Genomic DNA, 27,595 nt, shown 5'->3' on the forward strand with positions numbered 1-27,595 from the left:
TTTTATAGGCATCAATTTTAGAATAGGTAAAACTAAATATTTTCTCTTTACAGTGAATTTAGTACAGTGGATTTACAAACCACGACTTTCTGTTTTTATTAGCATTTTTTATACTGTCACATCTTTTCAAAAGTCAAGTACATACAAGAATAATTATTATTTTATGTAATGCAAAGAAAACACTTTGCAAAAAACAGGAGTCACAAAGAGATGTTTTACTTTATTACTTCTTCGTTACAGTGATAACAGATTGGAATAAAAGTGCATATTTTTTTAATTGCACAAACTAAAATGAGGGTAGGCACTGCAGCTTTTCACATTTCTTCAGTCCAATGCTACATCCTGTCATATCCAGTGTACATTTACCAATATTCACCAATATTAATTAATAAATCTGCAGAAAAGATGCTCCGAATGTGTTAATGGCAATCCAGTTTGGAAATTGTTTATTAACTAAAATGTTATTAATTAACAGAATATATTAACATGTAGTATTATTACTTTATTAACGTAGCTTTTATACTGGCCTGTATTATTACAGTGTTAATGTTATTGCATAGTTTAAATGAATATTTTCCCCAACATAGTAACTTTATAGGGCTTAAATCATGACGTACACTTCTTCATCACTATTATACCAGCCATGTTTGGGGAGCTTAATGACTTACATTAACAAAAGGCTGAATCATGCTCATTTTCAGAATAATATTTCCCAGAGAAACAAATAGCAGCAGAGCATGGCTCATATGCAAGTATAATACAGCTGTCTACAGACTTCATTAAGAAAAGAGAGATTTCTGTACCTACGGCACATGCAGAAAATGAACGATTTTGACCAAACAATGAGGTTCTGTGGGCTGTATAGGCTGTATATATGAGTGTGAATCATTTTCTTTGTTCAAACAGAGCGCTAACATCAAAAGGGTGGTAGGGGATTTTTACCTGTATGTTAGCTAAATCGTTGATGTTTATAGTACAGGAACAATGTGCAAGCTGGATGCACTATATGGCTCTAAGAAAACATTTGGCTGGACTGCTGTGTAACTCTGATGAATGTGGTCCTGCGGCTCAGCTCCTTGAGTTTGGCTGCTCCTACGTATGTGCAGGTTGAGCGCAGGCCACCCAGGATGTCTCTGATTGTGTCCTCTATATCACCTCTATAAGGCACCTGCACAGTCCTGCCCTCAGAAGCCCTAGAGATACAACGAAGTTTCATACAAATTTACAACAAACGTTTAAAACAATAGATTGCAAAATCATTGTAAAATGAATAATGAGGTGACTTTGTGTCTTTGGTTGGATGTTGGTGGACAGAAAGCAGGAAGGACATAAAAAAACTACAGTTTATACTCTTAGAATGTAATTTATTACCAGCTGCTGTGAAATGTGGGGAATGTGTCAGTCTGGCCTTGGGTTACTGCAGTGTTGTTATCAGAGCCTCTGTTTCTTAGTTGACAGTGAGTGACAAGGACCAGTACATCTCCTCACCTGTACTCTGCCACACCGCCAACGTATTTCTTCATGGCTGTGTCGGAGCTCATACCATAAAACAGCTTAAATTTCTTTCCATCCTTTTCAATGAGCTCACCGGCACACTGGTCATGGCCTGCTAACATTCCTCCTAGCATGACAAAATCTGCCCCTGCACCTACAAGACCAACAATAACACACAGAAAAACTGTAATTTCACATTTTTTTCCTTTACACTTTAGATACTTCTGTAAGGCACGGATAAAAATATCTCTGTAAATTACTAATAAAAATCACTGTAAACAAGTAATAAGTGCAAGAAATAAGTGCAAACAAAATTGGACAGATGATCCAGTAAAGCATAATTTGTGCCAAAAGATGTTAAACCATGTACAGAGTAGAACACAACAATGAAAAATAAATATTACAAATATAAAAATAAAATTATAATTATTTAAAAAATATATAAGTACATAGCTATGAGATGGCAAAAATGATTAAATTGTTTCAAAATTATTAGTCCTTATATACAGTGTATTTATATATAAGTCCTTATCCAAAAAACAAAACCAAGCAAATAAATTGTTTATAAAATATTTTAAATAAACACAATACATACACATTAAAAAGTAATAATTTCTTAACAAACAGAAAATGTAATTAAAATGTGCTTGTATTTTTACAAAACTGTTATTTACTAATGAATTAAAAACTCTATTCTAAATAGATTAGGTTATAATTGATTATGTTGATGTTAGTTCAATCATTTAATGATCTTTACAACATCTCATTAGCAAGAAAGTAACCTGAGTATGGGATGGTATGGGATGGTATGGGATAGATTTTTTGCTCTAATGTAATTGACTTCTCACAGTGAAGCAGCTAACAGGTTGCCCACACCATGACACTTCCCTAGATTGTTGTGAGCAATGTAAATACATTGGGCAATGTGCCCAATCTGGCAACCTGTTCTTCTTGAAAATTACAGGTGTGAGTTTTGTCGTTTTTAATAATTCTTCCACTGATTATAGATTAACTTGTGACAACAGCTTGATGATATAATTAAGCAGAGAAATTGACTTACCAAAGGCTTTGGCAACATCACCCGGACAGCTGCAGCCTCCGTCCTGGAAAAGTGAGAGCAGCTTAATACACAGATCCAGGAACTGTAACTAAATCTCGGCATATCTAATTTCTGTTAAATAGATGAGTTAGTGTAAAGGAATCTTTAAAAGCGTATATTCCAGAAACAATTATGTCCTAAACGTTACCATTAGCTTTTCAATTAAATCTCCAGTCTCGTGTTCTTTGATGCCCAGCACAGAAAGCTAAATGCTGCCCTCTTTTGATAAAATCATGTAAGTGCAACTTTAAATCTATTTTAATAAACACATTTTGTATACTAGCTACATCACAAAAGAGAAATGAAAAGTTGCTTCTGGGGTATTTTGTAAATTATAATTATATAATTATAAAAAAGCAGCTTCCAAAAGCATGCTCATAAAATTAATAATTTACCTATAATGAGGGTAATATTCACTGTAACATTGATATATTTACTTCAAATCCATTCTTTCTATAAAATGCATTTATTTGACCATGCACATGCATTTATTAATATTGTATTATTTTATTCCATTGTATAATTGGTAAATCATTAAATTAATGTAACTTTTATGTAACTGTATGATGCTGTTTCACCACAACCATGTGTAATTCCAATTGTCTGCAAACAGATTGGTCTAAAAAATATATTGTGGCGTTGGTAAAGTCAAGGACAAGGCATTAGGAAATATGTTTATTTTACTTTTTCTCTTTATCTCCCAATTTTCTCCCTAATCTTAAAGTATCCAGTTACCCTGGTTGCGTTACGCTTTACCTCTACCGATACAACCCTTCACTGCTGACTGAGGAGCTTCGCAACTGATACACACCCCCTCCAACACGTGTGCAGTACCGACTGCCTCTTTTCACCTGCACAAGGCGAGTTCAAATGTGGATCAGCTTTGTGTACGAAGAGCCAAACCCTGATCAGCATTATTCCCCAACAAGGAAATCTGCTCTTGAAGTGAATCAAGTGTGGAGAAAGCCAGATCTATGTTTGACTATGTTTTTACACAAGAAGGCCAGGGTAACCAAAAACACCAAGGCACATTTAGATGGCAAACAAACAAAAGCACATCAGTCTATAAACAAACTATACAAAATAACAAGAAAAACAAAATGATTGTTTACATCTTAGCCCTTAGCAAGCTAGCAACTTGCTACACAATCTCCCTTTAAAGACCTTTGCTTTTTTGTCTCTGTGTTCCACAAAAAAGCACAGCAATAACAACAGCAACACAACACACAAGTGGAGCTGGTACTAACTTAGGTGTCAAGGCAGACACCACTCCTGCTGTGTTTTGGGGCATGTGGGGAAGTGTCAGCCAGTTTTATATCGCGTTTGCCAACTTAGGCCGGTACAACCATTCTGCACCCACTTAAACCTGGTACACAACCTACAGATAATGGCTCTCACTGTGGCTCACTGTAACCCTTTCCAGACTGGTAGATTTCACTGACACAGACTGTTTTGCATCTGTATTTGAATCTTTTTACAATGTGGCATCATGTGCTGATTTTGAGAACTTCTAGCCTGCTTCACATTACCAGACAGGTTCTGTTAAAACAGGTCTGGTGGTAATCATGCCTGATTGTGGTTAGAAAAGTGAACCCAACTGTCAATTGAATTTGGTTAACTGGTTGATTTAGTAGCCAAGGGGCAATTACTTTTTACATAGGGCCAGGTATGGCTGAACAGCTTTTTCTTACAATCAATGAAATAATTACCTATTGTTTATTTGGGTTATCTTTGTCTAATATTAAAAGTGTTTTAATTATCTGAAACATATGTGTGACAAATATTTTTAAAAAATCTGAGAAAAGGGCAAATCAGTTTTTACAGCACTGTATTTGTCTGGGTTAAACATTCACACAGTTATGAAATACTTACAGAGATAATGTGCCCTTTAAGTCCATGAGCTGAATCTGCACACTCAATAACAGCACTCAACTGTGGGTAGCCCACTCCAGTTTTGATACGGGTGGTACATACAGAACCTGCAGACACAGGGTTAACGTTTCACTTCTGCTGAACACACAATTCTTTTAAAATGTAGATGATTAATGGGGTTCTCTTGGTTCCTTACACATATATCCAAATATATCTTGACACTGAATCAGCATATTTATTTCTGCTTATTCAAAATGTTTGGTGGATTATACCTACACCACACAGCTTTACATTAGAGTTGACACTATGCTTTAAGCCAGATATTCTTCACCTGGCAAATCACAACATGGTAATGTGTGTAGTTTTGGTAAGAGTGTGTCTGGTGCAGAAATGTTTCTTAAGATTTTTAAATATTGTTTAAATCTTTATTAAAGACAAATACTGTATTAGCACTTGTTGTGGGTATACAGTTGGAGACTAGGACTTTTAGAGAAATTTTTCATGCACTGGCACATGTGTTGGTAATCTTCCTCTAGTATTTAAACTTACTAATTGACTAACCTCTTAAGAACAAATATAGTGGTACCTTGTAACTCGACATCCCCTAAACTTGAAATTCTTGAAACTCGATGCCCTTCATCGAGAAATTTGTAAAATGTCATCAAAGTGCGAATATGAGACAAATCTGCATTGTGTGGAATAACCGTCAAATTCACTCTGATAGCATCCACATGTATCTGTGTTTAGCTGGATTTTCCTAGCTCAGGGTTCTGAGAAATGGTGAGAATCAGCTTTTCTGAGAGAATTTTAAAACGCTTATTGTTAAAAAAGCTTGATGTGACTTACTGTATTAAAAGAATGACATAGAAACAGTAAACTTATCCTAATTATTACTGGTCATAAGTTCTCTCCACCAATGAAATTCCTCACTCGTTGTTTTAGTACAATAAGTCACGTTAAGCTTTGTGCGCTGTCACACTCATTTACATTTACAGCAGACGCTTTTATCCAAAGCGACTTACACAATGAGCTGAACACGATAAGCAAATTGAGGGTTAAGAGCCTTGCTCAGGGACCCAACAGTGGCAACTTGGTGGTGGCGGGGCTTGAACCGGCAACCTTCTGTTTACTAGTCCAGTACCTTAACCACTGAGCTATCACTGGCCATAGGAAATAACTCCATAGGAAATAACAGCACAGCCAGCGCAAAAGCGGTTTTGCCGCTTGTCATGTGAATGCGCCCTTACTGAACTCGCTAAGGAATACGGTATTCCAAGATCAAGCATCTCCGTGATTAAGAAGCATAAGAAGACAATAAAGAAGTAAAGGTAAAGTGCAAGTTTTATTATATATATTTTTTAATTGATTTATAACTGTTTAATTGTATTTCAGTGTTTTATATTATACAAACTTTTGTTATTTTTTGTGTATAAGTGTAAAAACCAACCCCATTATTTTACATTAGCCTAAAATATAAGCAGTTCTACAGGACCATGGATCACATTAACAGGTTTCCCATACATCCTTATGGGAAAAAATACCTTGAAACATTTTTTAAACTTGACGCCACTCCCAGAGCCAACTGACGTAGAGTTTCAAGATACCACTGTACTCTACTAGCACTCGTTGTGGGGGTATAGTAATATTTGTTTTAAATCAGTGGACACTGATCACAGGATGCTGTTGGCTTTAGATTTTTGGTTGGAGCACTACTTTACTCAGGCGTTCAGGTGGCACAGCAGTCTGTTACACTAGCCTACCACAGCTAAGATCTGGGTTAGAATCTCAGCTCTGCTATTGGCTGGCCGGGTGTGTACACAGACACAATAGGCTTTTCTGAGGTGGGAAGGCAGAAGCCCTGTGATGGAATATTATACTCCCAGCATTGACTTTAAAGTGTTTTAAACATTCAACAACACTGCTGCAGCGCATACGCTCATATTAGTCGAATATAATAATAGTCCACCACCCAAACCCCTTTGATAGACAAATGGGGTTTAGGAAAAAGACAAATTGTACAGAGCAACAGATGGACAACAACCACTGAATACCCACAAAGTTTTTTTGTAGGTTTAGCTTATAAAATAATCAGTGAATGTACATACTAGACAGGTGTACCGAATAGTGTGCACAGTGACGTTATGTTTGGTCATTTGGTGTATAACAGTCTATAAAATCATTTACATCTATTCTTTCTTTCACTTCAAGACAATATTAAATTCCATCATATTTAAACTGCAGTCTGATTAGCACATGCAGTGTTTTTTTTTTAAATAAAATAAATAAATAATAATATAATAATAAATAAATAATGCACACCTGGTCCAATCCCCACTTTGATGATGTCAGCTCCTGACAGAATAAGCTCCTCCACCATCTCTCCTGTCACCACATTTCCAGCCTGTTAAGTCCATCATAATAAAGTAAATCATTAGAGATTAGTAAAAACAGAAAAACAGGTGATGGTTATTTTATGCTTGAAAAAGAATTCCCCTGGCTCTCCTACCATGATAGTGTGGTTAGGGAATTTCTCCCGGACTGTTTTGACAAACTCCACAAAGTGCTCAGAATATCCATTGGCTACATCCAAGCAGATGTACTTAATGAGTGGAATGGCGTGTAGAATGCTGCACAGCTTCTCCAAATCAGCCTTTCCACTGCCTGAGCTGGCAGCTACATGCTGAGGATCAGAAATAAAATGCTACAGATTCTGGAACTAAAGCAAAATCAGTGTTTATCCAAAAAGGAATTCCATCATAGGCTTCACCCATTTTTTTTTTATTTGTAGCAAATAAACAAATCACAGATCTGACAAAACTAATTTGGTTTAATAACTGAATATGAACCATACATAAAACTAATTTAAAAAAAATATTAAAGGCATATTATTTTTCAGATAGGTAAAGGAAACAGCCTGAATTGTTTAAGGCATGGACTTTACTAATGAAAAACGGTATTCTACATCAATCTGGTGCCATTTTTTTTAATAGCAGTTGACAGCTCAATCTTGTCATGGAATAATATTTTTACATTTCCACCACAGAGTTTCAATAGGATTAAGATTTAGAATATGTCATTGGGTTGACATGTCTTTAATGAGGAAAAGCTTCAACACTCTGTGGCAGGATGCATTATTATCCTAAAAATAACAACATCTCAAAATAAATTTTCTAACAATGGAATGAAAAAAGTGTCCAAATTTTTTATGTACACCCATGCATTGACTGTTAAGATCATGACTGCCATCTCCCCTGAACCATTACCTGACAATGCAATCTCATATCATAACTGAGTGGAGACATTTGATTGTTTTTATCAGGGAGTCATCATCTAAATATATTTTGTTAGAATAGCAAGTTCCAGCATCCGCTCTTTGGTCAATAAAGATTGGGGATTCATGACTAAATATCACTTTTATTTTTTATATCACTCTATAAATGCTTCTCATTAACCCACTGCAACCTTGTTTTCTTTTGGTTAGAAGCTGGCTCTTGTTTTCTATATGTAAATATCATTTTATTCAGCCAATGTCTTACATTTCTGTCACAACCATTGACTGATTTTAAGGCATACTGAGTTTTCCATTCTGGAACTCTCTATGAATCTATTCATATGTTTTTCTTTTTAACCTTCCCATTTTGCTTAAACTTGCATTAAATTTCAGACACAGCTGATAAAGAGCAACTTACTTATTTAGTTTTTTTTTTACTTTGCATTTGACAAGTCCAACAGCTCATTCTAGGTCTGTAAGCATTTACACTGCAGACTGATTTGCATGTCCAGACGTGTGCTTGTTGTATTAGTTATAGAAATGCAAATTACAAGGCAATTCCATATGGTTTTCCTCAACATTTATAGATTTAATATATATTTCCTCTACTTGAAATGGGAAAAAATATGTAATTATAAAATAGAGAATATGTAATTACAAAATTATTTCAGTAAATTTGTTTGTTTGTTAGTAAAAAATGTTTCTCAAAAGAATGTTTATCTATTAAACAAAACATGTTTTGTTATAAAGTGAAAAAAGTTGGGTGAACATCTGAGTGTGGTGATTCAATAATTGATTTACTTAGATTTTCCTGCACTGATAAAAGAAAGAAAACTGTTTTTAGGTTGTTTTGTTTTTTAGCCATACCCACTGCAAGCGGCTATATAAAGTCAAATCAATGAAATCTTTCTAACCTCCAACAGCAAGCTGCAAACCCTTTTCTTTTCAGCAAAAGTTTGCACAAAGAAAGGTCCATAAAGTCATGGTTTGAAAAGTGTGGTGTGGAAGAACTGTAATGGCCCATGCAAAGCCCCGACCTTTACTATATTCAACATCTTTGGGATTAAATGGATTGTCTATTGTGAGACAGGCCTTTCATTCCAATATCGGTGTCTGACCTTACAAATGCTCTTTAGACTGAATAAACACAAACACTCACAGACACACATGTGCAAATCCTTACTACAAATTCACTTGGTTTTGAACTGGGATGACCAACAAGCTTATGGTTAGATGTCCACATACTTTTGGCCTTATAATTTAGGTTCTTTCTATAAAGATTGAATCATTTTTTTTTGCATTATGTAGTCACATATTAAGCCTTAATTAGTTAAATTAAACAACTGCACTAGAGTTTAAGTAGTACCTTATGGCTTTTCTGTTCTTTTCTTAGTACAAAGAAAACATATTAAGATGTGTTTATCGAACATACAATGTCATTAGACAACACTGATGCAGTACAAATAGATTGTATCAGTAAAAATATGGCATAAAATATGTGGATTAACATTATTCTAATGCATATTTCCCTTACATTAAACTGTTATCTGTTATTAGACATTGAAAGTACTGAATAACTGTTTTACTTTTTGATTTTTGATGTTACCTCTAAGCATTCTGGATGATTGGCTGCAAATGTCTTCCAATCTTCCACTGAGTAGTGCTTATGGATGGCAGTGAAGAGTGTGTGCTAAAGGTTGGCAGCAAAAATACAAAGTCTCAAACTTAAACATGTAGACACAGTATATCTAAGATCTATGTATGTTAAAACAGATTGTATGTATTGTGGTTACATGCAAAAACAATGCATTGTACTGCTCACCTTGCTCATCACCTGGGCCATCTCAAAAGTACCTGTAGTGTCCATGTTAGCTGCAATGATTGGGATGCCATTGTATGTCTGCTTTGAATTGCGGAATGTGAAAGTCCTCTGCAGATCCACCTTAACACAAGATAAAACAGGGTAACAACATTAAAAATACATGCAAACACAAAAACCAAAACAAACGCCAAACAAACAGTAACACCTCAGTTACAATCATACATAGCGCCAAAGAAGTGCAGCTCTGACTAATGCTGTGTTAAAATAAAGTACCTCATATTTGGAATTTTTTCAAAAGTGGGACAACATTGATGGTCATTATTAGCATTTATTTATGGGTGCTATCAAATTCAGGATTTTAAGGATCAAAAAGTGTTACAGATACAACAGTGTCGGTTGCAAGAAAAATCACACTTTTGTAGCCAATTTTATTTATTTATTTTTTTTAAATAATGACTTCATTTTCATCAACAGCTTAATCCAAGTCAATTCAGGGCTTATGACCAGTACAATACTATTCCCACCATAAAGCATGGAGGTGGGTCAGTGATGTGGGAATGTGGTTATGCTGCAGGAACTGCCAATCTTGACCCTGTGATAAGCATCATGAATTTAAAGAAAAAACAAAGCATGAAACTGAACCTTGGGGATAACTGGAACTGGCAAGACATTGTGCATGTGAAGTGCACATATTAATGGTTTCTAGAGGTTTTGGGTAAGAGATGGTACTTGGTCAAAAACGTTTGAAAACTATTTGTCTAACACATAAACCTGAGTATGTTTTAATGCAGGGCAAGGTTAATTTTTCAAAGGATTAATCCTTGTTTGTTTTTATTTTTTCCCAGTGGCTGTTATGTTCTATGCTGGTTTTTTAATTACCTAACAAAATGAAACTAACGTTAAAATATATACTTTTTAAAATTAAAAATTTTAATCTTAACATGCCTTATAAGAGTGTGTATAGGTGAGAAGTATTATTGCAATTAAGACTTCTGCTAGTCTTTTAATTTTCTAAAAGTCAAAATAAGGGACACAAGATGTGAAAGCAAAACAAATGTAAAAGCAATGTAGTGAGCACAGATTTTTAAATAATTTATAATATATATAATACAGTGGTGATTTCTCTAAGACTGCAAGGGAAGCTCAGCTTTCTCTAAAATGTCCAAAATTAAATGGTCAAATATGTACAGTTGTGTTAACATTTCATTGACTACAAATGCGTTAGAACACGTTCATCTCGAAGACGAGTTCGTTCAGAATCAGCTACTTATCACAAATCGACGGACTCGAACTTCTCATATATTCCCGTTGCGCCAATGCATTTGCCCGTAGAAGCTGAGCATCTATTCACTTCAATGGGACTGCATGGAACGTTTTTTTTCATTGCTTCGAAACTCGCAGGTCATTGGATAAATGCCACAATTTTGTCCCTCCCCCGGACGCTGAGCATCTCTGGGGTGAATGGAGCTGTGGGCGGGTCTAGACGCTGAGCTTCTGCAAGATGATTGGAGGATCAGTCGAAAGGCTGAATCCCGTTTTGATTGACAGCTATTTTGATCTCTACACCTTCACTTAATCACTGGGAGCTTCAGTCCCATCACGGATTTTGCGAGTGAAGTCGAAAGACAAACTGCAACCTATTTCAGGCCATTTTCTTGAAAAGGAACGTATCATTACCTTACAAATACACATGTATTTGTTATACTAAAGAACTACAGGACTCCAAATTCATAGTGAACATGAAGAAATATTATAAATATAAGATAATTTATTTCATTTTGATTCATGCCTAGTGGTTATACATTGGCAGATTATTTAGCTTTGTTATCAGGAAATTAGACAATTGTCTGGTTATATACTGAAATATTGAAATTTATAATAGCAAATATGCATACACACAATTTTACATGTTAAGTGAAAATTTTTGGGGTGGTACCTAAACCAGCAGTATCAAGACCCTTCTTATTATTAAGTTAAGGTGCGTAAAATCAATTTTGTGGTAACAGTCTAGGAAATGCTGTTCTGCTATTCCAGCATGACTGTGCTCCTGTGCACATAACACAGTCTATAAAGTCATGGTTTGATGAGTACACAGCCTACACAGAGCCCTGCCCTTAAACCCACTGAACACATTTATGTACTCACAAATGCAGATGTCCACATACTTTTGACCTTTTAGCATATATCAACAGAGGTGCAAAAAAGTTTAAAAAATATATATATATTTAACAAAAAAATTAAGTAAGATTTTATTAAATTAATAGAAGTATTTAAATCATGCAGTTTTGTGGCTATTCCTTTATGTGTAGTCAGTGCCACTCTAGCCACCCCTTTAGCTCCACCTCTGCTTTATAGCTTATTAGTGTGAAAACAAGTGTTACTTTCTTGTCAGTAATACCGTTGGTATGCATTGTGATTAAAAAAATACTTGTGGGTTAAAATGACAGCTCTGAAAGATGTCTACAAGATTGTTTCCTAATACAAAACCATTCAGAACAACATGTACCCTTCAGTCAACACCCAGTTCCCTCCCAGAAACCTTCTAGGAAAAGCCTTTTTTGGAAAGTCTCATAGGGTGGGGGTTTTAATACATCTAGATACACTGTGACTGGATCAGCTGTTGTTGAAGAGCAATCTCTTTAGAGTGGAATCTGTTCTGTGGCATTTAGCACACAGGCCTATTTTTAAACATGTTTTCAGTTCACCAGCTTGGCTCAGCTCGTGTTACCCTACCTTAGCTTGACCATTTGTAAGCTGGCTCTCTCCCCTGGGGTTATGTTTCTGGGCTAGAATCAGATTGCATCAACAGCAGGGGAGGTAGGAAGTTTAGCAGAGGCAAAAAGCAGATCAGCCCTGATCAACATTAAAAAAGCCTAAACATGGGCCATAATTAGGCCTGGTCACATTAGTTTGACCTAAGCAAGGTCAGTTTTGCCATACTCACCCACTCACTCTAGTGCACACAAACATTAAGCTAAACACTACTCAGCCCACAACTTTGTCAAGTACCAAAATTTCCCATCACACAGACACACAGCTGATCTTACCTCAGACCTGCTCTTCAGGCTGCTCCTCTTTGGTCTTAGCAGGACGTCTTTAAAGTCCAGTTTGAGGTCAGAGTCCACCCGTGGCATGGCTAAAGGCCTAAGTGTGAATGAGATTCTCCTGAGCTGGGCAGGTGCACTTGCTGCTACACAGCTCCAGGCACCAAACCCGAATCGGCAGAAGGCCAGCGTATTTATAATGTTTTGAGGACCATCCCACCTTGGGCACCCATGCCTTTATTTGGTGAGCCCTGTACTCTAGCTTTCGCCGGCTTGTTCCCTGCTCTGTTTCCATCCACCCCCTCCTTTCTTACAGCATGGAGTGGCAGCAGCAGCAGTAAAAGCTGAGGCAGATACGTTTCCCTTCTGGCTGATGAAATGCATAAATACATGCATACTGGGCTGTTCGCACACACACACACACACACACAGCATCTCTTCTCAGCACTGCGGTATGCGCAGCAGCATCAACACTACCCATCCCTACACATCCTCCTCTGGGGAATCAGGAGAAGGGGGTTGAGACACTGTATCTGGCTCACTGGCTTCTCTTTAAACAAATTGAAAAATAAATAAATAAAATAAAAAGACATCTTAACATATAATGAAAAAGTATGTTTATTGCTGCAAATCATCCAGATTTTTCTATTGGAAGAAAAAGGTTTGACAATTATCACAGAAAAATATATTTATCTAAAACGTTTGATTTGTAATACACAGAACAAACATTTAGAAAAATAATAATTCCATACATTAGATGTGGGGATACATTGATTTATTATTGAGCTATTACATAGTGCAAATATTCACCCAGACTGACCATTAGATTGATGGCTAAAATCAAAATATTGGTTCTTTTAATTATTAAAAAAAATTATGGCGGGAGCAATACTAAATATATCTAAGTAGTGAACATGGGGGGCAGGTGGCTGATCAAGGTTACTTCACAGATGCAAAGTACAAAAAAACAACATAAATAGTAAAACAAAACAAAAAAGGGTGATCAGGTGGCATAGCGGTAAAGTATGCCAGCCCACTACAACCAAGTTGCGGAGATCTGATGTTCTCAGCAGTGCTATTAGCCGGTCGAGCATCTGTACGGACACACTTGTCAGTGCGCTTTTAGTGAGGGTCCCAAGAATGGATAAAAAGAGGAGGATTGCATCAGGAAAGACAGCCGGTGTAAAAAGAAAAAAAATACATATGTACAGTTGAAATAAAAAATATGGCAGAACAAGGGATGCACCAATCCACTAAGGATTTTCAATAGTGATTTGATGTTGGCCAGAATTGCTGAACTGGCATTGGCTCAGATTTGATAGATTTTACAGCAACATAAAGCCAGCCACCATCTCTTTTCAAACTGCTGCACATGTTGTGCCTGAAGGAGGCTACTAGTGGCCATATACTGTATACATAACCTTATAGATCAGCAATCCCCAACCTTGTTTGCACCACGGACCGGTTTCATATAAGATATAATTTCACGGACCGGCGGGGGCGGGGGGATTTAAAATAGAATAGCTATAGAATGGAAAATCAGTGTGAATCCTGAGCTTTTTTCACTGCAATGAGACACTGCTCCCACCTAGTGGTGATTGGGGACAATAACACCTGAAGAGTATTGGAAATTTAATTGCTGTTGTAGCGATCTCTAATTATTTATTCTTTCTGTGCAGCCCAGTAATAAATGACCCACGGACCGGTACCAGTCTGCGACCACTACTCTAGATAACCTATTGTTTAGCCTATTTTTGCTTTAAGCAAGATGGATAAAAATATCATCTTTCATAACTGAGAGCAACATCACTTATTTTCTCTAGGACTCCTGTTTATAGGTATTTTTACTGTTGTGTCATGCTGTGAATGTAAGTGAAGTTGGATGACACAGATTAGCATGACTGTAGGATGCAGAAGGTTACATACACAATGTTTTGCAGAGAGCTGGGTAAGAATTTTAGTGCATGATCATGAAGCAAACAAATCTACTACTGACTCATTTATATTTACATTTATCTGGTAAATTGACATTAAAAAATTCCTGGGAAAACATTTAATTAAAATGTTTAATAAAAAAATTAAGGCACTTTTCCTGCATGTCTAAAATTACAAAAACCCAACCAAAAATTACAAACCTTGTATAAAAAAACAAGAAAAAAAATTTCACATTAGCAGTTTAGGCCAGTCCATCCAGTTTGATGGTCCAGGCCCCAGCAGGAGTGCAAGGCAGCTCTGGCAGCAACATAGTCAGTCCAGATGTATGCATGGGAGCCCACTTTATAGGATTTGGACTCCCCAACAAAGTGACCTAAGAGACAAAAAAGTGTATATTGTAAGATTTAGTACAACAGCACAAATCACAACCATGATGCAAATTGTTTTAACAAATCATTCATTCATTTATTGTCTTTATCTGATTCAGTGTCGTGGTGGGTACGATTCACTGGGCAAAATTCACAAACCACCCTGCATGGTCACCTGGGGCAACACACACAGTCCCATTTAGGGCAATTTTGTATCTCCAATTAACCTGACTGCATGTCTTTGGACTGTGGAAGGAAATAGGAACACCCAGAGGAAACCCTCAGAGACACTGGAAGAGCATGCAAACTCCACACAGAAATGACTCCAAGTCCACCAAGAAATCTAACCCAGGACCTTCTTGCTGTGAGGTGACAGTGCTACCCACCAAGCCAACGTGCCATTCGTTATAACAAACAATAAAAATTAAAGGAAATATTTTTAAAATTTACAAATTTAAACAAACAAAAGACTTAATAATACACACCACTGTTTTCTCTGAGGTTAAGGGTGTGAAAAGCTGGAAAGACGACTGTTGTGGATTGGTGAGAAAGATGGCATACACAGTAGATCCTTTAGAAGTGTACCTAAAAGTAAGCAAAATACAGCAAGAACAAATTAAACTTTTCTTATTAAAAATGTTAATGTTTAAAATGTGCTTTTATTAAAACAAAAAACACACACAAAAAATAGACTATATGGGTACTCATGCCCTTACTAAAATTTGTTTTCCTCTTTACATTTTGTGTGCCAGCACAGACTGATACAATTATCAGCAGTACAAGCTTGCCCACATCCATGTTTACTTTATATTTGCAGGAAGTTATTTAACAGTTAGGGTTAAGTCCAGTACTCTTTAAAAAAAAAAACTCTAGCCTAGTAGCCTAGAGTATCGAAGGCTTAAACAATGATCTTATCAGATTTTGTAAAACCTGTCAAACTTCAAATGAACCTAGCACATTTAAACTCACACTACAGCCCATATCTACACTTAAGTGTTACTAAGTGCAAAGACTCACAACTCTTAACTCACCAGACTGGCACAGTGGCATTTTCTGCCTGGACCCTCCATGGTTTGGTAGCATAGATGGCCTCACCATTAACCTTCAACCAGGCACCAATGTCTCTGAGACGTTCCTCAAACGTGGTTGGGATCATGCCATCTGATGTAGGCCCGACATTTAGTAGATAGTTTCCTCCATAAGCCACAGTGAAGACAAGGTCCTGCAAAATAGAGAAAGTAAAGTGAGGGCTGCTCTGGGTACAATACTAAAAGTTATATTCACTTCCAATCATGTGACTATACTATGAAGTAATTTTGATAGTATGATACTTCACCTTAATAATGGAGGGTAAATCCATCATGTCACTGAGCCTCATGTTTCGACGGTAACCCCAGGAGTGAGTGTCTATTGAATTACATTTTTCCCATTTGTGGTCGGGCAATGTAGATGGAGTGAACTTGTCAGCACAGTTGTAGTAGCCGCCATGTTTACAGTAGGTTCCATCTCCCCATCTGTCATTTACCACGATTACATCCTGCAGAAAGAGGAAGTTACACAGAGATTAACTGTAACTGATTATTTATAGTGTGGGATTGTAACAAACACTTGATCGTTAGAATTAATGTTTTTGCTGCCGAGTAACCATGTGTTTAGCCAAGAAACCAAATGTGTAAGGTTTAGTGTTACATATGCTCTGTTGCGCATGTGCTAAGCCAGGGGTGCACAACATACGGCCCGCGGGCCAGATCCGGCCCGGCAAAACTCTCGATCCGGCCCGCCAAATGAAGTGCTGATGCATTTTTAAATAAATGATGCTGTCACTTTAAATTCACCGGGTAATTCCATGAAATTGCGACTGAAAAGTAAATGATGTAAATACAAGTTACTTCAGCTGTACCATGTGTTTGTCCAAACCAAGTACGAGTAAACAAAGAAAAGTGGATCTCGAGCATATCAAATGTAACCCTGAATGGACATACAGGTATTTTCTTGTCTGCTGTGCTTGCGACCACATTAATCAGTTGGTGTCAGACCAACACATTTCTTGTAACTACCTGATTTTATGTAACTGTATTTAGTGCTGGGCGATTTTCACGATTAATTCTGTTAGTTAGAATGAACGTTTTCACATGATGTTAGAATGTGACAATCGCGATTGTTTACATACTTTATATTTTTATTAAAATACCAACATGTCACGAGGCAGAAACTGACCAGACGCTCGCGGAATATAAATCAGGGAAAGTTTAATATTAAAAGGGCAAAAACAGGGTACAAAACCCTGCAGAGTCCAAAACCAGAGGATAAACAGACAGGCAGCAAACGGAAGACAACAAGGATTATACACGGTAACGGTTAGATTTAGAAATAAGGAGACAAACACGATCGACAAAACTTCACAACGAGACTAAAACAGAAGAATTTAAATAAGATTCATGGAACCGAACACAGCTGAATTGAATCAAAACTCCGGTGAGCGCGATCAGGATTGGCTGACCGGGGACATGTGGTAGTCACGTGACAGTCCAGGGGCTCATGGGAATTGTAGTCCATATGGTTAGATGTGGAATGTGCCCCGTCCATCCACCCCCCCAGTCACAAGAAGACAAAATCAAAGCTGAGCTGAGTGCTTATTCGATGTCCCCCAGTGTAGATACTGATACAGACTCACTTATATGGTGGAAACAGTAAACAGGCTCGTGTTCCTTTTAAAAAACCTGTAAAGAACTGTTTGTGGTTTTGCACTTTTCTTATGCTGCACATTATTTAAAGTGAATTGTTTGTGAGTTTTCTATATAAAGGATATAGCTAATTAAGATGTCTATTTTGTTCAAATTATTGTTAATTATTGTTATATTGTTATTGTTATAAAGTTTGAGTTCCTTGAAAGGATAATTAGGTGGTGCTGTTACTATTTTTGCATTTGCTTTTAAATTAAAATTTTTCAATTGAATTATACAAAAAAAAACAAATAATTGCAATCGCAATCGAGAATCAATAATACATTTGAAAATAATCGATTTTTTTTTTCAATATCACCCAGCCCTAACTGTATTACAAATTCATGTGGACAGATCTGTAAAAATGAAATGTGTGGCCCTCTGGTTTAGGTGTTTATGTGAAATCGGCCCTTGGTAAAAAGAAGTTGTGCACCCCTGTGCTAAGCAAACACATAGAGCTCTCCATAATGTCTGAGACAAAGACAGTTTTTCCTTGTATTCCCCTCGGTCACAATTTAAATTTTTAAATCAATCAGACATAATTAAAGTAGACATTTCATTGTTAGATGTATATACTCTGATCAGCCATAACATTAAAACCACCTCCTTGTTTCTACATTCACTGTCCATTTTATCAGCTCCACCTACCATATAGAAGCACTTCGTAGTTCTACAATTACTGGCTGTAGTCCATCTGTTTCTCTACATACATTTTTAACCTGCTTTCACCCTGTTCTTTAATGGTCAGGACCCCCACAGGACCACTACAGAGCAGGTATTATTTAGGTGGTGGATGATTCTCAGCACTGTAGTGACACTGACATGGTGGTGATGTGTTAGTGTGTGTTGTGCTGGTATGAGTGGATCAGACACAACAGTGCTGCTGAAGTTTTTAAATATCCACTCACTGTCCACTCAGAGTATTAGACACTCCTACCTAGTTGGTCCACCTTGCAGATGTAAAGTCAGAGACGATCGCTCATCTATTGCTGCTGTTTGAGTTGGTCATCTTCTAGACCTTCATCAGTGGTCACAGGATGCTGCCCACAGGGCGCTGTTGGTTGGATATTTTTGGTTGGTGGACTGTTCTCAGTCCAGCAGTGACAGTGAGGTGTTTAAAAACCCCCGGGGCTGCTGTGTCTGATCCACTCATACCAGCACAATACACACTACCACACCACCACCATGTCAGTGTCACTGCAGTGCTGAGAATGACCTATACCGACCTGAGACTGTTTTATACCGTTTTTTTATTTTTACCGTTTATTTGTTTTAATGCAATTTTTAAAGCTACCAAAAACATAATTTGTAGCAATTATTTGAACTGGCTTTCCTTCCTTCTCCTTTTGAGCATAGCCTTTGTTACACTACTGCATGTTGCATGTACTGTTTTATATAAACAAGATTATGATGTACTACCAGCACTAGTACTAAGAGTTTTATTATTTCCCACATTCTTTGTATTTTAAATAAGTGGGTTATGCCATTTTTATTAAAAATGTATTATATGTGTTGAATCATGGATGCTTTGTTTTAATAATCCTTTCACATAAAGCACAGGCAAATTCTCACCTTTACTGGACTGTCATTGTAAAGCCAAGCTAAAAATTCTGTAGAGTTCCAGTAAGTGTCAGGGGCTCCCCAGTCCCCATCGGACCATATCAGTTCTGGCTTGTACCTAAAATACAAGAAGCAGATATATGGCCCTGAACCTGAATCGAACTTGTTAACAGATGCAAATTTGAGCAGACAACAATGAACATAACCATGTATTATTTGACTTTTATCTTATCTTGAGGTTTCAGTTACAGCTTTAGTATATTTAACTAATTTTATAACACATCATGTGACAATGTGCAGCTAACCTTGTGACCAGATCATATAGTTCTGGCATGGTTTTGTAATAAACAAAGTCTTGGGTCTTGAAGCCTGACTGTTGGTCTTGCTGGTAGAGAGGATTAAACCACTCAAGCAGAGAGTGGTACAGTCCATAGTGCAATGACCTACACAAAACAGAATATTAAGTACAATATATGTGTATTTATCTAAGCACAGACATAAAACACACATACCTTTTCCGAATGGCAGCTCCCAAGTCCCCAACGAGGTCTCTGTGAGGTCCGGTGTCAACTGAATTCCAGTTCCATGATGTTGGGGATTTCCAATTAGTGAAACCCTCATGGTGTTTGGTGGTGAATACAACATACCTGTATAATCAACACAGTTTGCATTATGACATGTGCAGTGTATAGTAACATACAATACAGAGTATGTGGTTTCTAAATTTAAATAAATGTATATGTTATAATAGATAAATACTTATCATGTAATACATACATTACAGTACATTTATTACATACTTTGAATATTTTGCGGTATTGTTGCATTTTCTTTGTTTTTTGTGGGTTTAATGCCATGGTTACACATTAGCAATGTTCATGGCAGTAAGGGTGCTCACTGGATTTGATCTAACATTTAAAAAAACTAGACATCTGACTAAAATTAAAGGCTACTTTCTTGAGTTCTCAAGTCAATTACTTGTTACATACTCAATCATATATTCCTTTTACTAACCACTTAATCATGGGTTCTCACTCACATCTAGGGGCAATTTAGGGTAGTTCTTGGGTAGATCTTGCATGTGTTGTTTGAAGGTAGGAGGAAACTGGAATCTGTTTTTATGTTTACACTGTTGACATCTAGCAGATAATTTCACCCAAAGCGACAAGCAATTGTGACAAACACATACATACACAAGCATCTAAAGCTTATTTATTCAAGAACCAAACAGTGTCAGCTTGTCTGTGGTGTGGTTTGAACCAGCAACAGAAAGTGGCAGAGGCAAAAAGGTAAACCGATGCCCTCTGGAGCCTTCTGTACAGCACCCACTCTACAATCTGTACCAACAAGCCATGCTTTATTTCTCATTTTAAACCTAAAATCCAAAATACACATTCACACATTCATTCATACAAATATAGTGGCAATATAAATGGACAATCAATATAGTCATAAATTTGAGACTGGAAGAAACCAGAATACCCAAGTAAACACACAAATAAATGGAAGAAAACTCCATACGGACTCTCTTTAGCTGGTACACTATCATGGTGTGTTCTAACCTCTAATATTCAACTTGTTGTTTAAATTTAGCTGATGATTGGGGGGTCTAAACACTTAGTGTTTAAAGCTGGCTTAATAGACTAAAACAATGACCTAGGAACACCAAACTTATCTCACTTATTACTGGTCATAGGTACTCTCTACTGCTGATATGACAAAACATTTGGTCCAAAAGGAATGTAATAATTTCTATGTTAAGCTTTTTCTTCTCATTTATTATTATAACAAAAATGCTTAATGGGGTTTAACATACTAAATCAACCTGGGAACACTAAACTTCTCTTACTTATTACTGGTAAGTAGTATCTACTGCTGAAAAGATAACCTGAAAATATACAATCAGTAGGCAAATTATAAGCTTGGAAATAGGAGATATGACTGTAATGCAAAGAGTCTGAATTTACAATAAAAGAAGCAGAGGTTATTCTCAATAACTTTGAGAAAAAAATTGTGAAAAGAATGTCAACAAGAATTTTCAACTTAGTCACCACTTCAGCTAAACGGTGGTGATTTACCTGTACAAAAGTCAAACAGATCAAACATGGACTTCTAATTCAATTAAATGACATGGTGGCAGAAAGCGCAAATTTATCATAATGTTAAAAAAATATGGGGGGGGTCTTGAAGCATTATTATCACATTAGGACTTCTCAATGTGAGAGTGTTTACTGTTTGGTAAATAACAACAATTTCTTTTTGATTTATTATCTAGAGCAGTGGTTCTCAAACTTTTTAGACCAAGTACCACCCATTATCAAACCAAAACTTCCAAGTACCACCTATGTTTCTCATCACAGAACCACATATGGCACACATTAATTAGGTGTGTGTGTATATATTAGTGGTGGGAATGATGGCTTCTTGAAGGGAGCCGGATCTTTTGGCTCGGTTCCTTTTAAAGAGCCGTTCAAAGAAATGGCTCTTCGTTCTTCGGGAGGCGCTACTGGGTAAACTATAAGACACCCCCGATATTAATATCAAATTTTGCTACCTTGCCTTAAATGAATTCCTAATTCAAACAACACTTAAACGAGAAAAAAAAGTTACTTCAAAAGGAAAAAAACTACAGAGAAGAGACGTACTGTGATTGCATCGCATTAAGTTTCAGAACAATCCTCTCTTGTGCAGAGATGTGACTGTTTGTTTCTGCTTTAAAACATAAGCGCCATGAAATAATCAGATTTAACACAATTAAACAAGTTTATAGTTTATTTCTCAATTATTTTCCATTATACTACTAGCTCTCTCTCTCTCTCTCTCTCTCTCTCTCTCTCTGTGTGTGTGTGTGTGTGTGTGTGTCGCTCTCCGTGATACTGAAAGTGTTTCGGATTTGAATATCGACAATAAACAGCTCTTATTACAATTTACGATTAATTCCCTCTACTGATGTGAAGCTGAATGGGTGGATTACAGTCTAGAACTGCGCAGAAATAAAAGACTCGGTTCCTTTCGTTCATTTCAAAGATCCGTTCAATAGAATCGGATCGTTCGCGAACGACTCATCACTAGTATATCTGCAGTTACCACTGATCATTTCAGTGAGTGCGCCTGTTTAGCGGAGCAGCCTCGTGATGTCAGGAACGAGATCAGTGAGATTCAAACGCAGATCTGCTCTGATAAAAGCGAGAGAGCTACTGATAACTTTTCTGAAATTTGAGATGGAAACCGCGAACATGAAGTATAAACGTAATGAAGTACGGTGGCGTAGCCCTGAATATTTTTAAAAACACATTCGTTTTAATTAAACTGATTTTATTAAAACAGAATTATAAGAACTTTGAAACAGATTTTATTAGTAATTTCCACATTTTGTTTCATTTTTTTTTTTTTTTATAATTATTAAATTATTTATTTTTTCGGTGCATGTAATTACTTTTCCGAGATTATCTGGCGTACCACCTCGTGCTGCTTCACGTACCACCAGTGGTACGCGTACCACAGTTTGAGAACCACTGATCTAGAGCTGATTAAAATAATTTAATAATTATAAAAAAAAAAAAAAATGAAACAAAATGTGGAAATTACTAATAAAATCTGTTTCAAAGTTCTTATAATTCTGTTTTAATAAAATCAGTTTAATTAAAACGAATGTGTTTTTAAAAATATTCGGGGCTACGCCACCGTACTTCATTACGTCTATACTTCATGTTCGCGGTTTCCATCTCAAATTTCAGAAAAGTTATCAGTAAAGTTATCAGTAAAGTTATCAGTAGCTCTCTCGCTTTTATCAGAGCAGATCTGCGTTTGAATCTCACTGATCTCGTTCCTGACATCACGAGGCCGCTCCGCTAAACAGGCGCACTCACTGAAATGGTCAGTGGTAACTGCAGATATACTAGTGATGAGTCGTTCGCGAACGATCCGATTCTATTGAACGGATCTTTGAAATGAACGAAAGGAACCGAGTCTTTTATTTCTGCGCAGTTCTAGACTGTAATCCACCCATTCAGCTTCACATCAGTAGAGGGAATTAATCGTAAATTGTAATAAGAGCTGTTTATTGTCGATATTCAAATCCGAAACACTTTCAGTATCACGGAGAGCGACACACACACACACACACACACACACACACAGAGAGAGAGAGAGAGAGAGCTAGTAGTATAATGGAAAATAATTGAGAAATAAACTATAAACTTGTTTAATTGTGTTAAATCTGATTATTTCATGGCGCTTATGTTTTAAAGCAGAAACAAACAGTCACATCTCTGCACAAGAGAGGATTGTTCTGAAACTTAATGCGATGCAATCACAGTACGTCTCTTCTCTGTAGTTTTTTTCCTTTTGAAGTAACTTTTTTTTCTCGTTTAAGTGTTGTTTGAATTAGGAATTCATTTAAGGCAAGGTAGCAAAATTTGATATTAATATCGGGGGTTATTGCTATGCATCAAGCCACTGTGCCACCCATGTGCGGAAACAGTAACATGAAGAAATGATCATAGCCAAGAAATGTGTATTTAATATTTAAAATGTGCAAAAAACTAACATGCAAATAATGTATGAACCTGCAAAAATGGATATGTATAAAAAAAACAATCATCATTGTTCATTTATTTTTATAACCTGGCATTTTTGTACTTTTGTCATTAAAGTACATTCAACTTATTTGTCATGTTGTTTGAACCAGTTTAAGAGGACCTTTGCTTTGTCACATGACCCATTATTGTGCTAAAGTGGCCATTATAAATTTCAACCTTTCTTTCCAAGAAGCTTGGCCTGAACAACTACTGCTCACTGGATAGTTTTTTTTGTAGTTGTTTTTCACTTTGTTACATTTGTTACTTTGTTCTGTATATACTGATAAGCCATAACATTAAAACCACCACAGAGTAGGTATTATTTGGGTGGTGGATCATTCTCAGCACTGCAGTGACACTGACATGGTGGTGGTGTGTTAGTGTGTGTTGTGATGGTATGAGTGGATCAGACGCAGCAGCGCTGCTGGAGCTTTTTTTAATACCGTGTCCACTCACTGTCCACTTTATTAGACACTCCTACCTAGTAGGTCCACCTTTTAGATGTAAAGTCAGAGACGTCTCTTCTCTGTAGTTTTTTTCCTTTTGAAGTAACTTTTTTTTCTCGTTTAAGTGTTGTTTGAATTAGGAATTCATTTAAGGCAAGGTAGCAAAATTTGATATTAATATCGGGGGTGTCTTATAGTTTACCCAGTAGCGCCTCCCGAAGAACGAAGAGCCATTTCTTTGAACGGCTCTTTAAAAGGAACCGAGCCAAAAGATCCGGCTCCCTTCAAGAAGCCATCATTCCCACCACTAATATATACACACACACCTAATTAATGTGTGCCATATGTGGTTCTGTGATGAGAAACATAGGTGGTACTTGGAAGTTTTGGTTTGATAATGGGTGGTACTTGGTCTAAAAAGTTTGAGAACCACTGATCTAGAGGACAAGACTGCTCATGTTCCAAAAAGCTGACAGAATTCTCATTCCTTCCAAAAAAAATAGTATTTTCTGACTATCTGCCTGTTAGTCCATGTAGCCTTAAGCAAGTCAAGAACATGGTGTATGCAAATAGAGCTAACAAAAGAATTTCTCGAGATAAAATTTTCCGTCTCCATGAATTGGCATACCAGCTGCTTAACTTAAAAAGGATTACTTTGCTTTTGGACCACAGGTCATTTTACCAGTAGAGAGTACTTCTGACCAGTATTAAGTGAGAGAAGTTTGGTGCTCCTACTCCTACTGTTGTTTTTTAGTACATTATGCAACGTTAAGCTTTTTACTTATAATAATAAATGGGGAAAAAAGCTTATTTCCTTTTGGACCACAGGTTGGTCATTTCAGCAGTAGAGAGAACTTGACCAGTAATAAGTGAGAGACGTTTGGTCCAAACTTTCCCCTCACAGGGGTGTCCTGTAAGGTAGTGCTTTCCAACTTTGGTTCTGAATAGTTCTTATTTAAACAGGATTACTGCAAACTACATGTAGAAGAAAATACTTTATTAAAAATAAAAAAAAAGTCACTCACTTGGCACCAGAAGCCTCGAACAGCTCTGCCCACTGGTCGGGTTCGAAGAACTGGGCATTAAACATGGGGGCGAACTCAGGGTAGGTGAATCCAGGGGGGTAGTTTTTAGCCATGAACAGTATATAATCGGGACTCATCGCACCCTTCCAGTTCCACCAGAACCATTCACTTCCGAAAGCTGGCACAGAAAACACCCCCCAGTGCACAAACAAGCCGAACTTGGCCTCGTCGTACCATGGGGGCAGAGGTCTGGCGTCCAGGCTCTTCCAGTCAGGAGTGTAGCGATCCGAAGAGACCGACACAAAGAAAAGCGTCCAAATCAGCAGCAGTGCTGATCCACCATACTGTAACACATTCATCCTTTCATTTACTATAGCCAAGCGACTGTCAGTTCTGTCACAAAGACTAATTCCTAGTGAAACCTGGCGCTTATTCTGCCAATCAGCACAGTCTGTACTGAAGGATGCTTCCGCATTGCACCTGTGCTGCGATCATATGACTAGCGGGCTGAAATCATCACGTGTTTGTAAAAAAAACGCGTTTGGCGTGTCCTTACTGCTGTACATTTGCGCAGCCTTCAAATGCGCTATTTTTATTAGAGTGATTTGGAGTTAGAACAAGGTACAAGGTTTAGAACCACAACATGTAGTTCAGCATCTAATCACGTGGTTTATGCTAATAGTAGTAAACATGTAATTAAAATAGCAAGACAAGTATATATACAGTGAGCAGACAGGTCCTGCAACAAACATAAATGTAAAATGTCTTGCAAATACATTGCCTGGCCAAAAAAAGGTCACCACCTGGATTTAACTAAGCAAATAGGTAAGAGCCTCCCATTGGATAATTACTGCATGGGTGATTATGTTTCAGCTGGCAACAAGTTATTTAACTCTAACTGATGCAGTAAGTAGCTTCTCATTTGTTAAACAACCATGTCGAAAGACATCCTGTGGTCGTGGAAAAGATGTTCATCTGTTTCAGAAGGGTCAAATTATTGGCATGCGCAGAGAAAACATCTAAGGAGATTGCTGAAACTACTAAAATAGGGTTAAGAACTGTCCAACGCATTATTAAAAAGTGGAAGGACAGTGGGGAAACATAATCTTCGAGGAAGGAATGTGGTCGGAAAAAATCACTTAAACGTTTGGTGAAATCAGATGGTAGAAAAACTACAGTAGAACTCAGGGATATGTTTAATAGTGAAAGTAAAAGCATTTCCACACGCACAATGCGAAGGGAACTTAAGGGATTGGGATAAACAGCTGTGTAGCCTTAAGACAACCACTTGTCAGTGCGGCTAACCAGCAAAAACAGCTTCAATTCTCACATGTCCACCTGTCCAGATCTCCCATTATCAATACAAGATCTTGGGGAAAAATTAATGCAACTCTGGACAGAAATAAATGTCGTGACATTGCAGAAGCTTGTGGAAACGATGCCACAGCGAAAGCATGCCGTAATCAAAGTTAAAGGCGGTCCAACGAAATTTTAGAGTGTGACCTTTTTTTTTGGCCAGGCAGTGTATTTAGAAAAGAATAGAATAGAATAGAATACAATAGAATGCCTTTATTGTCATTGCACAGTGCACAACGAAATTTTTGAGCATCTCCTTGACTGTACATGTATGTACACACACACACATATACATATATGTACACATGTACAGTGTATCACAAAAGTGAGTACACCCCTCACATTTCTGCAAATATTTCATTATATCTTTTCATGGGACAACACTATAGACATGAAACTTGGATATAACTTAGAGTAGTCAGTGTACAGCTTGTATAGCAGTGTAGATTTTCTGTCTTCTGAAAATAACTCAACACACAGCCATTAATGTCTAAATGGCTGGCAACATAAGTGAGTACACCCCACAGTGAACATGTCCAAATTGTGCCCAAAGTGTCAATATTTTGTGTGACCACCATTATTATCCAGCACTGCCTTAACCCTCCTGGGCATGGAATTCACCAGAGCTGCACAAGTTGCTACTGGAATCCTCTTCCACTCCTCCATGATGACATCACGGAGCTGGTGGATGTTAGACACCTTGAACTCCTCCACCTTCCACTTGAGGATGCGCCACAGGTGCTCAATTGGGTTTAGTCCATCACCTTTACCTTCAGCTTCCTCAGCAAGGCAGTTGTCATCTTGGAGGTTGTGTTTGGGGTCGTTATCCTGTTGGAAAACTGCCATGAGGCCCAGTTTTCGAAGGGAGGGGATCATGCTCTGTTTCAGAATGTCACAGTACATGTTGGAATTCATGTTTCCCTCAATGAACTGCAGCTCCCCAGTGCCAGCAACACTCATGCAGCCCAAGACCATGATGCTACCACCACCATGCTTGACT

At 37.2% G+C, this 27,595-nt stretch overlaps 2 protein-coding genes across 2 annotated transcripts; both read right to left on the reverse strand.

Moving 5' to 3' along the window:
- Positions 1–200: 200 nt before the first annotated feature.
- On the reverse strand, positions 201–12,837 carry gmpr (guanosine monophosphate reductase). The gene is made up of 9 exons (XM_062990765.1): positions 12,606–12,837; positions 9,559–9,678; positions 9,343–9,426; positions 6,972–7,145; positions 6,785–6,866; positions 4,466–4,572; positions 2,555–2,597; positions 1,489–1,648; positions 201–1,193 (listed from the first exon to the last, which is right to left on the reverse strand). The coding sequence occupies exons 1-9, from the start codon at positions 12,690–12,692 to the stop codon at positions 1,013–1,015; spliced, it is 1,038 nt and encodes a 345-aa protein (XP_062846835.1). The 5' UTR covers positions 12,693–12,837; the 3' UTR covers positions 201–1,012.
- Positions 12,838–13,202: 365 nt separating this feature from the next.
- On the reverse strand, positions 13,203–25,693 carry LOC134332766 (tissue alpha-L-fucosidase-like). The gene is made up of 8 exons (XM_063014566.1): positions 25,240–25,693; positions 19,701–19,835; positions 19,494–19,631; positions 19,201–19,306; positions 16,242–16,442; positions 15,937–16,127; positions 15,391–15,490; positions 13,203–14,910 (listed from the first exon to the last, which is right to left on the reverse strand). Exons 1-8 carry the CDS (start codon positions 25,596–25,598, stop codon positions 14,779–14,781), a joined length of 1,362 nt encoding a protein of 453 aa, XP_062870636.1. The 5' UTR covers positions 25,599–25,693; the 3' UTR covers positions 13,203–14,778.
- Between the last annotated feature and the right edge of the window lie 1,902 nt (positions 25,694–27,595).

Source organism: Trichomycterus rosablanca, chromosome 2 (genome assembly GCF_030014385.1).
Source record: "Trichomycterus rosablanca isolate fTriRos1 chromosome 2, fTriRos1.hap1, whole genome shotgun sequence".
In the NCBI taxonomy this organism is placed as follows: Eukaryota; Metazoa; Chordata; class Actinopteri; order Siluriformes; family Trichomycteridae; genus Trichomycterus; species Trichomycterus rosablanca.

Excerpts from the sequence above, each read along its gene's own strand:
- LOC134332766 (XM_063014566.1), bottom strand. The coding sequence starts at position 25,598 with ATGAATGTGTTACAGTATGGTGGATCAGCACTGCTGCTGATTTGGACG. Across the intron at positions 16,128-16,241 it reads ATTTACCCTCCATTATTAAG|GACCTTGTCTTCACTGTGGC; the intron begins GTGAAGTATCAT and ends TCTATTTTGCAG. Across the intron at positions 15,491-15,936 it reads AATGCCACTGTGCCAGTCTG|GTACACTTCTAAAGGATCTA; the intron begins GTGAGTTAAGAG and ends GCTTACTTTTAG.
- gmpr (XM_062990765.1), bottom strand. The coding sequence starts at position 12,692 with ATGCCACGGGTGGACTCTGACCTCAAACTGGACTTTAAAGACGTCCTG. Across the intron at positions 9,679-12,605 it reads GCCTGAAGAGCAGGTCTGAG|GTGGATCTGCAGAGGACTTT; the intron begins GTAAGATCAGCT and ends TCTTGTGTTAAG. Across the intron at positions 1,649-2,554 it reads TGATGTTGCCAAAGCCTTTG|GTGCAGGGGCAGATTTTGTC; the intron begins GTAAGTCAATTT and ends TTGGTCTTGTAG.